The sequence below is a fragment of the Cherax quadricarinatus genome, chromosome 10 (genome assembly GCF_038502225.1).
Source record: "Cherax quadricarinatus isolate ZL_2023a chromosome 10, ASM3850222v1, whole genome shotgun sequence".
Classification (NCBI taxonomy): domain Eukaryota; kingdom Metazoa; phylum Arthropoda; class Malacostraca; order Decapoda; family Parastacidae; genus Cherax; species Cherax quadricarinatus.
Window position 1 is genome coordinate 7,426,028 of NC_091301.1, and position 12,762 is coordinate 7,438,789.

Consider the following 12,762-nt stretch of genomic DNA (forward strand, 5'->3'; position numbering starts at 1 on the left):
ACCAAACCTAAGAGCAGACTAATATAACAAGCCATCCATGCTAAGTTCATTGTTGGCAGGCAACTTAGCCTTTTTTCAACAACTGGTGTCAAATAATACAATGTAGGCAAGATTCATAGTAAGTATAATTTAATCAAGGCAAAGTTAAAAGGTTTATTAAAAGGTAAAGTTTTTGTGCCTGAAAAATGATGTTCCAAGCATTACGTACATATCAATCATGAATTCAGTACACCCTGAATGTGAAGATATAATTGATATGTCTTGTGGTGTTGACATTTGCTTTAATGACAATCAGATTATGTCTCACAAATAAAGCAAAGCCAGTCAGGTGTTAATATTAATAAACTGGTTTCAATGTAGTATTTTTGGGGATGTGCCTCAGTTATGTACAATTAGTTTTCATGATGTGGATTTTCATAATGCTACTCCTATTAAGCAGTAACCATATCATGCTATCACAGTTTAAGACTAATGTACATGTATTACAGACCAAGGTGTGTTTCCTGCTCAAAAACAATCTCTTGGAATCTAGCAAAAGCCTTTCGACTTCACCCAGTACCCTCATACCTAAACACAAAATGCATATGAACTGACTATAGTATGGTCAATGTTTTTACCATAAAAGGAGACTTTAAAAGTAATGGTATTTGGAGTGCAAAATGTGCCTGTAACACGGCAGTGCCTTATAACTTAGGTTACAATTAGGTTGCATTTTGAGGTTTTATTTAAAGAGCTGAGCCAATACCACCTGATTGTCAAGTTGGCAAACAATGAGTCTAGGCATGCAAAGGTGATTTTCCTGGGCCATGTCACTTAGCAAGGTGTAATGTTAGGCATCACAGCAGAAGTGGAGGCGATTTGTAACAATGAAGTACAGTGGAATCTCGGTACTCGAACAGATCCCTACTCGATTATTATTATTATAATCAAGGGGGAAGCGCTAAACCCGGAGGATTATACAGCACCTGGGGGGGGATGTGGAAGGCATTCAGGCTTAATTCAGGGAACTGGAGCACAGATCCAACTCCCTAAATCAAGAGCCCCTCACCAACATCAAGGAACCTTCCTTGAGGGGATCCCTACTCGAGCAATTTGGTATTCAAACGCTTTGTTCGGTAAAAAAAAATTGCTTGGTAGTTGACCGTTTGCTCGGCACTCGACCAATATTGGTTGGGAAAAATTTGTTTAGTACTCAAACAGATCAGCACTTGAACAAGCCTTCTGGAACAAATAAAGTTCAAGTACTGAGGTTCCACTGTATCTACTATTAGAAAAGCTGTGATGCGATGCAATTTTTTAGTGTGGCCAGGTTTTATCAACAGTTTTGCTCAAATTTATGCCATGTAGCTCATTCGTTAACTTTGCTGACAAATTCAAAGCTTAAGTTTATTCGTAAGGAGCAATGCCAGAAAGCTTTCAAATGCCTATAAAGATTGTTTAGCATAGCTTCAATATGGCAGAGCCCCAGTATTTAGCACACCTTTTGTTGTGCAGGTGGATGCCAGTGAGGCGGAAAGTGGTGCTGTTCCTCAAATATCATTAGCAGATGTTTTACATATTCTGTGTTTTTATTCTGCCAAACTGAAGAAACTTCAGAAGGATTACAATACAGTACCATGGAGAAGGGGGTGCTTGCTTTAGTACTGACATAACACTCAAACATCTTGAGGCTTAAAAATGGCACACTGCCTCAACCAATTTTGATTTACACAGACAACCCACTCACTTGTACATTTGTACACCGCAGCACAGGAAAACACGACATGGTGACTGATACATCATTCATTCAGATCACTTAAAGTATAATACCTTGTATCAAAGCGTATTTCACATGTATAACACCTTATCTGTTCTTTGCTTTTGAGTCACCCTACCTTGGTGGGAGAAAGCTAGCGTGTTAAAAAAATCTTATCTGAGGAAAAGTATAGTACGTATTCTGGTAAATCCTCAAGGGTCAAGACCACCTTAACATACCTTGGTGGGAGAGAGCTAGTTTGTTAAAAAAAAAAAAAACCTATCTGAGGAAAAGTATAGTATTCTGGTAAATCCTCAAGGGTCAAGACCACCTTAACATGCATGCAACCAACTTAATAATACCCACACTCTATATATTAATGTTATTTTACAGTGAAGTTGAGTATGAAAATTGAAGTATTACTGGTAGGTTTAAGTCTGGGTGCCCACCAATATTAATGTTATTTTACAGTGTAGTTGAATATGGAAATTGAAGTGTTACTGATAGGTTTAAGTCTGAGTGCCCAACACTTTGTTCTAGATTACTAATATTAAGTGAGGTAATGTTTCAAGAGCTTGATTATGCTTGTGTGTAGCCACAGATACATTTAACAGGAATTTTGCAATTATAGTTTATATTACTGCAATTACTGTAAGTAAAATTTAATTTGCAGGAATTCTTTTTTTTAACTCCTATTAAACTATTTTCTAATTTAAGGAAGGTATCGCAGTGCTGCAAAGCAGGAAAGGAGCTCAAGAATATGCCACAACTAAAACCCAGATCCTGGAAGCTAAAATAACATAGATCTGACACTGATAAAAGACATGTGACAAAATTGTACACACCTGGGTTTCCATGTCATGGGAACATGGTCACAGCAGGAAGTAAAGAAAAATTGCTTGATTGTATATATGTTGGTAGAATTTCTGACAATATGTAAAGTAAAAGGACAAGGGCAACTAATGTGACATTTTATTGTGGCAACGTTTCACTTGACAAAACTCCTGGAGAGCGAAACGTTGCCACAATAAAATGTCACATTAGTTGCACTTGTGTCCTTTTACTTTACAAACTGCTTGACTGTTTGACATGTACACTGTGCCATGCTGTACTGTGTTGCATGCCATAATATGATTACTATCCTACTCGATAGCCAGCGGAGAAACATCCACTGTTAAATAAACATTCCAGCCCCTTCCCCCTCCCTAGGATTCTATGGCAGCCCAATGCTTCTTAATTATATATAAATACATCGCCTGATCTGTTGCAGGCCACTGTCTGAATGAGCTTCGTAGTATATAATACAGTAGATGGAAAATACATATGTTTGGTCACCACACTGTGGATCAGCTGCTTATCTTTTGTTTCTCTTCAATGATAAGAGATGATTAATGTCATACTTAATCTCACCTGTTTGGAGACCAAAAGGTTTGATTATAAATACTGTTAAATTGTATTTTTGGATGTGTGCTTCTTTTCTCTGCCATATGTTAACAATAAGTAATTTTTTTTTTTTTTTTTTTTGGGGGGGGGGGGGGGGGGGCACCCTTTGTCGTAGTATGACCTTTTTATGAACTGTTATGGAGAGTATGTTGTAATGTTCTTTACCTGGTATATCAGGACTATAATGATTCGATACTTTACTACTACTGTTTCAGGGTGAGACATGAGACTCAGTGAAGGATTTGGAAAGGATGATGTATGCCAATATACTGTAACTGTTCCAAGGCAACCTTACACAATTTGCATATATGCCCTCATTGCAAATATAATCTATTATTTTAAGTCAGTGTAAGCAATGCCAGTGTGAACTATGTCAACATCTGGCTTTATTATTCAGTAAGCAATGTTAAAATTATTTTTAAACTACTTTCAAGCATGTATGTTTGTTATCCTCCTTAGAATTAATGTTTCTTTAACCCTTTGATTGTCACAACCCCAAATCCTGAGGTGTCTCCTGGTGTGGCAAAATATTTGGAAAAAAAATCTTATGAAGTGATAGAGAACTTTTTCTCAATGGTAATGACACCAAAAGTACGAAATTTGATGGAAAACTTACGGACTTAAGCCCTCCCGAAGTCAGCGATCTCAGCGATATTTACGAATCGACGATTTCGCCCACTTTGAGCCCTATTTTTGGATAATTCCATTGTTCCAGTCGACCAAACTCATGGCTATTTCTTTAGAACTCCATTTGTTCTATCGACTGAGTACAAGAAACTGCCCATTTACCGATTTCAATTACCCAATAAAATGGTCAGAAATTGGCAATATGGCCAATTTCAAGCAAATTAAAAAATATGCCAATTTCAAAATATGGTCCAGAATGAACAATGCAGACATTCCTGGCTCTCAAATATCATTTTCTTTGTTCATCAGTCACATCTCCAGGCCTCTCTGATATTACTTTTGCATTCTATTTTGAATTTTTATTCAAACAAAGAATAGAAGATTTAATGTTATGCAGACTACTGCAATATTGTAATAATTGTACAAATAATGTCAACTCATTCATAACTGTATATTAGAATGACTAATTGGACATTTATTAGACAATGGCATCATTTGTTTACTCTTGAACATTGGCTCCATTTCAAGGTCCTTTTCATGGTAAAACCAATCAAAATCACCACCATTTCTATAACATGTTTTCCATTCTATGAAATGTGACTACAAAAACAAGAATATAACCATAAAAACTATACGAAAATACACCTCCAAGTCGGCATTTTAATCCAAAAACATGGTCGGAGTTTTTTTTTCTCATTATGCACTGCTTGTTGCAGGATTTTTTTATACTGCGGACACTGACCACAGACCCATTCTCTCACATGTAGGTGTACCAGCTTTCTCTCACTTGATTTGAAGCCGCTAGAATTTTTGAGTATACGTGTATATACATCAAACACACTGGCTCGTAAGATATATATATGACCGAAACAGTCAAAGGGTTAATATCTTTGTATTCACATATCTGGAGTATACCTGGAGAGAGCTCCGGGGCTCAACGCCCCCGCAGCCCAGTCTGTGACCAAGCCTTATGGTAGATCAGGGCCTGATCAACCAGGCTGTTACTGCTGGCCGCACGTAATCCAATGTACGAACCACAACTTGACTGGTCAGGTACTGACTTTAGGTGCCTGTCCAGTGCCTGCTTGAAGACAGCCAGGGATCTATTGGTAATCCCCCTGATGTATGCTGAGAGGTAGCTGAACAGTCTTGGGCCCCTGACACTTATTGTGTTCCCTCTTACCGTGCTAGTGGCACCCTGCTTTTCATTGGGGGGGATGTTACACCATCCGCCGAGTCTTTTGCTTTTGTAGGGAGCGATTTTTGTGTGCAAATTTGGTACTAGTCCCTCTAGGATTTTCCAGGTGTATATAATCATGTATCTCTCTCTCCTGCATTCTAGGGAGTACAGGTTTAGGAACTTCAAGCATTACCTGGAGTTTACCTGGAGAGAGTTCCGGGGGTCAACGCCCCCGCGGCCCGGTCTGTGACCAGGCCTCCTGGTGGATCAGAGCCTGATCAACCAGGCTGTTACTGCTGGCTGCACGCAAACCAACGTACGAGCCACAGCCCGGCTGGTCAGGAACCAACTTTAGGTGCTTGTCCAGTGCCAGCTTGAAGACTGCCAGGGGTCTGTTGGTAATCCCCCTTATGTATGCTGGGAGGCAGTTGAACAGTCTCGGGCCCCTGACACTTACTGTATGGTCTCTTAACGTGCTTGTGACACCCCTGCTTTTCATTGGGGGGATGTTGCATCGTCTGCCAAGTCTTTTGCTTTCGTAGCGAGTGATTTTCGTGTGCAAGTTCGGTACTAGTCCCTCTAGGATTTTCCAGGTGTATATAATCATGTATCTCTCCCGCCTGCGTTCCAGGGAATACAGGTTTAGGAACCTCAAGCGCTCCCAGTAATTGAGGTGTTTTATCTCCGTTATGCGCACCGTGAAGGTTCTCTGTACATTTTCTAGGTCAGCAATTTCACCTGCCTTGAAAGGTGCTGTTAGTGTGCAGCAATATTCCAGCCTAGATAGAACAAGTGACCTGAAGAGTGTCATCATGGGCTTGGCCTCCCTAGTTTTGAAGGTTCTCATTATCCATCCTGTCATTTTTCTAGCAGATGCGATTGATACAATGTTATGGTCCTTGAAGGTGAGATCCTCCGACATGATCTCTCCCAGGTCTTTGACGTTGGTGTTTCGCTCTATTTTGTGGCCAGAATTTGTTTTGTACTCTGATGAAGATTTAATTTCTTCGTGTTTACCATATCTGAGTAATTGAAATTTCTCATCGTTGAACTTCATATTGTTTTCTGCAGCCCACTGAAAGATTTGGTTGATGTCCGCCTGGTGCCTTGCAGTGTCTGCAATGGAAGACACTGTCCTGCAGATTCGGGTGTCATCTGCAAAGGAAGACACGGTGCTGTGGCTGACATCCTTGTCTATATCAGATATGAGGATGAGGAACAAGATGGGAGCGAGTACTGTGCCTTGTGGAACAGAGCTTTTCACTGTAACCGCCTCAGACTTTACTCTGTTGACTACTACTCTTTGTGTTCTATTTGTTCGGAAATTATAGATCCATCTACTGACTTTTCCTATTACTCCTTTATCATGCATTTTGTGTGCTATTACACCATGGTCACACTTGTCAAAGGCATTTGCAAAGTCTGTGTATACTACACATGACTATAACACAAGACACAGATCTCTTTTTGAAGTACCCCGTGTCCATATCACACTGTGTAAAAACTATGCACATAAAGGGCCCCAAAATATGGAATTCATTACCAGAAGACACTGAAGTAACCCGGTCTGAAAATCAATATAAGACTCTTCTCAAAAGTCACTTAATCACCCTAGACTAAATGCTCAATACTCAGTATTCCTATACTCAATACGTATTCCTATATCATAATTTCAATAATTACTTTTGAACCTATTATCCATTGTCAACAGGAATGTAATTGAATCATTGTTTCATAAAAAGCATTTTTTAATATATGAATATGTATATCTCTTGTTTTATATAAATTAGATTCACTTATAATTAATAGATCTACTGTACAACTATTATATAATTCTTTAGCGTTAAGTAGTCAGTAAGCCAATAATGTTAAGTCAGCCCATAATGCCTAAGCATAATAGAGGCTCTCTTTGCATTGCAACCCATTATTGTAAATACATAATCTCAATGTACTATTTGCAATGACATAAATAAAATAAATAAATAAATAAATTACATCTGCATTCTGTTTCTCTTCTAGAGCATCCAGGACCTTGTCGTAGTGGCTCAGCAGTTATGACAGACAGGAGCGACCTGCTCTAAACCCATGTTGCCCTAGGTTGTGTAACTGATGGGTATCTAGATGGGTGGTGATCTCGCTTCTTAGGACCCTTTCAAAGATTTTTATGATATGGGACGTTAGCGCTATTCAAATCAAATCAAATCAAGTTTATTCTCTATAAGGATTACAAGGCTGAGTTTACAGAATTTGGATAATGTGTGGTGTACATGTTTTAAAATACTAATTACAGAGGGGGCCACTAGAACATCTAGCATGGCTAGGCATTTCGGGCAGACTTAGATTAATTCTTAACTTTAAAATATTACAAATTATGAGGTAAGTTGGTATTATGGCTAAGTGACTAAATACTAGTTTGAGAGTTTAGCAATGTGAATGCTTTTTTCGCACAATACATAGTTTCAGTATTGGAGTATCACAGGCCAACTTATGACTAGTTAGGATTCATTATTTTAAGATTAAGATTGATATTTCTGTGTTTATGGTCAAATGGGTGAGTGAGTGTAAGTGTGAACCACCAGGTGGTCAAATGGGTGTATGTCAAATGGGTTCATGTAATTAGTTGACTGGGTGTATCAGGGAGATGAGATGTTTTCTAATGGTAGTTTTGAATGTGATGAATGTGTCTGCAGTTCTAGAGTATTCAGGGAGGGTGTTGATCTGTAGTTCTTTGCTATTGCTTTGCTGCCCCCCTTCGTGGAGTGGGGCTATGTCTGTTGTTTTAAGTAACTGTGGGATGACCCCAGGGTCCATGCTTCCTCTCCACAGGATGTTAAAAGCACGTGATAGCCCCTATCAGTTCTTGATGAACAGAGTTCCATGAGTCTGGGCCTGGGGCAGAGTGCAAAGGCATGTCATTTATCGCCTTTTCAGTCATTTGGCGTCAGGATAATATCTGATAGGTGTGTGTCTACCAAATTCTCTCTCATAAAAAATGCATTTAGGTCTTCGATTCTCAGCCTGGTTAGTGGCTTGCTAAAAACCGAGTCATATTGGGACTTTAGTAGCTCACTCATTTCCTTGCTGTCATCTTTGTAGGACCCATCCCAATGTTCTTTTATGTCTATTAGTCTTAATTTTCAGCTTACCTGAAATGCTATGCATAACTAGAGGCTTACTATAGGTGCTATCAAATGTCATTAAATCTTACAAAACTATGTACAGTATTGTATTATGCAGAAATAAAAGTTTGTTTGTTCCCCCCCTAGAAACTGCGAATGATACAAAATTATGTGCGCACAACAATTTCGTTTCAGACTTGGTATCAATCCGTGTCTCAGAGACCATATCTTTGTAATATATCATCACTCTAATCTAATTAATACTGACACTCAAAAAAAATAATAATAAAAGATTTGAGCATGGAAAAGCCATGGAGTCAGAAAAAACTGAATAATTGAATCTATTTATCAGCTGTCCATCAGCAAAAATGCTGGATAATCAAAACCAATGTATAAAGAAACCTGCAAATTTGTGGGGATAACTACAAGTAAAATATATAAAATAGTACCCCCAGTAAGAAGTAAGTTAACATTCATATTCATATTATTACTGGACAGTATTCAAGGGGTGCCCTGATACTGAAGGGTTCTGGACCTATGGAACTAGAGCACTTTTCTCCAACCTTGGTTCAAACCTGATTACCTACAATTCTCCATGCACTGTATGACCCCTATATGTTTAGCACTTAACAATGAATATACAGGTGATAAAAAATAATAATTAGGCAAGATTTATATATATACCCCATATGGTTGAGAACTAGTTGCTGTATGATCATGTTGCAGGAAACTGCTAAAGATGGCCGGAGGAAGGTAGGGATGTCGTGGAGGATCACTCAGTGAGAGCGGCGATACACCACCAACCTCCACTGGACCCTCCCAGCTGTTTCCACCCAGGTCCTGTTTTACACGCTGAAATTTAATACTTATATAACATATACATTAATAAAGTTTATATATAAAGCAATCACAATATTAATACAGAACAGACACTGGCTGCTGATAAACAGGAAGTAAAGTGGACCCTCAGTTATCGGCCATAATCCGTTCCAGGTCAGCCTAAAAGCGAAATGGCCTAAAACCGAAATAATATTTCCCATAAGAATTAATGTAAATACAATTAATCCTTTCCACACATCCAAAAATATTAAAAAAAATACATTTTTAAAGATTAATTATAGTTTTACATACACAAAACAATGAGAGCTAAATAAAATAAATAAATATTTAAATCACTATTACATACCTTTATTGAAGACTTTTGTTGGCTTATGGAAGACAGGGAGGAAGAGAGGGAATCCCCCTTCATAAGGACTTCAGATATCAAAGCCCTCTCTGGGGTTACTTCCCTCCCTGCCTGCTATACTCCCTGCATGCCTGCTACACTCCCTGCATGCCTGCTATGCTCCCTGCCTGCCTGCTACACTTCCTGCCACACTCCCTGTTTCCCTGCTACACTTCCTGCATGCCTGGTACACTCCCTGCATACCTACTACACTTCCTGCCTCCCTTCCACACTCCCTGTTTCCCTACTACACTTCCTGCCTCCCCGCTACACTCTCTGCCTCCCTGCTACACTCCCTCCCTCCATGCTACACTCCCTGCTACACTCAACACCACTCTCATACTTTTCAACAATTTTTCATAAATTCCATCGTGTTTCTCACTTTCTTCACTAAAGGAACTTTACTAGGAACTTTCTTTGGGCTCATGGTTGCTTATTTTGCAGTTGCAATCAATCAATAACCATAAAAAACAATGGATTATAGCAAAATGTTTGGATGAATGAGCAGAAGCTTCCTCACTCTCCCAGACACACAGCCAGAATGACTCACAAACGCGCAAGAGGCTGGTGGGTTGATGTGTCCCATACGGCTGATAGGCAAAATAACGGCCGATACCCGGAAGCTGAAAAACTGGCCGATAACCGAGGGTCCACTGTACTGCCAAATACTACAGTCAGCAATTGTAAGAGTGGTTCTTAATGCACAAAATAACTTTCAAATTCCCAGGTTACTTTGCAACTATGTGATGCTGTCACACCCAGTTACTCAACAAGGTTATATCCTGGTCAACATGTGACACACTGCTAAATAACTGATTACATGGGGATGTGTTGAACACTTTTTCTAAAATATCTGTGAAGGCTTAGGTTATTTAGGTAGACCCATTTAAATTGTGTTCAGATGAAGAGGAGGAAATCATTTAGTTATCTTCACAAGAATATCTTAATACCATCCATATCCAGACCAAGATAGTGGGAGAAGTTATTTACAGGTTAATAAGTCAGACAGATTTACTATGCACCCCATGCTCATCTTCTGGGTGGTAGTCAAATAACTAAAAGCATATAATGAATCCATGGACTAAATCCCAACAATTTGTTAGCTAAGCAAGTTACTGTAGTAATTTTTTTTTTTTCAACAAGTTGGCCGTCTCCCACCGAGGCAGGGTGACCCAAAAAAGAAAGAAAATCCCCAAAAAGAAAATGCTTTCATCATCATTCAACACTTTCACCACACTCACACATAATCAATGTTTTTGCAGAGGTGCTCAGAATACAACAGTTTAGAAGCATATACGTATAAAGATACACAACATATCCCTCCAAACTGCCAATATCCCAAACCCCTCCTTTAAAGTGCAGGCATTGTACTTCCCATTTCCAGGACTCAAGTCCGACTATATGAAAATAACCGGTTTCCCTGAATCCCTTCACTAAATATTACCCTGCTCACACTCCAACAGATCGTCAGGTCCCAAGTACCATTCGTCTCCATTCACTCCTATCTAACACGCTCACGCACGCTTGCTGGAAGTCCAAGCCCCTTGCCCACAAAACCTCCTTTACCCCCTCTCTCCAACCCTTTTGAGGACGACCTCTACCTCGCCTTCCTGTCCCTATAGATTTATATGCTTTCCATGTCATTCTACTTTGATCCATTCTCTCTAAATGACCAAACCACCTCAACAACCCCTCTTCTGCCCTCTGACTAATACTTTTATTAACTCCACACCTTTTCCTAATTTCCACACTCCGAATTTTCTGCATAATATTTACACCACACATTGCCCTTAAACAGGACATCTCCACTGCCTCCAACCGTCTCCTCGCTGCTGCATTTACCACCCAAGCTTCACACCCATATAAGAGTGTTGGTACTACTATACTTTCATACATTCCCTTCTTTGCCTCCATAGATAACGTTTTTTGACTCCACATATACCTCAATGCACCACTCACCTTTTTTCCCTCATCAATTCTATGATTAACCTCATCCTTCATAAATCCATCCGCCGACACGTCAACTCCCAAGTATCTGAAAACATTTACTTCTTCCATACTCCTCCTCCCCAATTTGATATCCAATTTTTCTTTATCTAAATCATCTGATACCCTCATCACCTTACTCTTTTCTATGTTCACTTTCAACTTTCTACCTTTACACACATTCCCAAACTCATCCACTAACCTTTGTAATTTTTCTTTAGAATCTCCCATAAGCACAGTATCATCAGCAAAAAGTAACTGTGTTAATTCCCAATTTGAATTTGATTCCCCATAATTTAATCCCACCCCTCTCCCGAACACCCTAGCATTTACTTCTTTTAAAACCCCATCTATAAATATATTAAACAACCATGGTGACATTACACATCCCTGTCTAAGACCTACTTTTACTGTAGTAATACCTACAGCATTTGCATAATCAATACAGAATTCAGTATTAATAGCAAATTTTTTTTCACAATTTATGAATTCATTCATGTAAATGTTACAATGAAGCATCATTGTCAGAGAGGCAGAGCGTGAGGCAGTAGATATTTAATTACCCTTGCACTTGCTTTCTTGATGATTTTATGTTTGTTTAAGCTTTGACAGTGCTATGAAAATAAGATTCATCTCGAGTTCATCAATTCTCAAAATCTGGAAATGTTGAGAATATATTCTCTTTTTTTTTAATCCACTGTGTCACACCTTTCTTGTGATTCTGTATGGCTTCTAATGCTGCATGAGATTACTTTTTTTTTTTTTTTGTATTTTCCCCTTGCTAACATTTCTTTCATTTCTTTTTAAAGTATGTTAAGTACCAACAGTTTCCATTTTGTGTCTCAATGGATGGATTTCCAGTCACTTTTCATAATTCTTCAAGGTTTTTTGTTTCATCTTCTAATCTAGTGTTCACTGTCTTTTGCAATACTTGTAATTATTTTTCAGTTCACCATGGCCTACTTCTAGGTATTTCAGTTCTCCCCTGATATTATTTTTTTTTTTTTATTATCACACCGGCCGATTCCCACCAAGGCAGGGTGGCCCGAAAAAGAAAAACTTTCACCATCATTCACTCCATCACTGCCTTGCCAGAAGGGTGCTTTACACTACAGTTTTTAAACTGCAACATTAACACCCCTCCTTCAGAGTGCAGGCACTGTACTTCCCATCTCCAGGACTCAAGTCCGGCCTGCCGGTTTCCCTGAATCCCTTCATAAATGTTACTTTGCTCACACTCCAACAGCACGTCAAGTATTAAAAACCATTTGTCTCCATTCACTCCTATCAAACACGCTCACGCATGCCTGCTGGAAGTCCAAGCCCCTCGCACACAAAACCTCCTTTACCCCCTCCCTCCAACCCTTCCTAGGCCGACCCCTACCCCGCCTTCCTTCCACTACAGACTGATACACTCTTGAAGTCATTCTGTTTCGCTCCATTCTCT

The 12,762-nt window shown here is 39.2% G+C and overlaps 1 protein-coding gene across 1 annotated transcript in view; it reads right to left on the reverse strand.

Annotated features, from left to right (window-relative positions):
- The window catches only part of LOC128687920 (zinc finger and BTB domain-containing protein 14), a 693,050-nt gene that overhangs the window by 31,742 nt on the left and 648,546 nt on the right, over positions 1-12,762 (reverse strand). Inside the window, exon 6 of the mRNA XM_070083596.1 lies at positions 8,789-8,956. Coding sequence (XP_069939697.1) covers positions 8,789-8,956 — 168 coding nt within the window. The remainder of the gene's footprint in view (positions 1-8,788; positions 8,957-12,762) is intronic.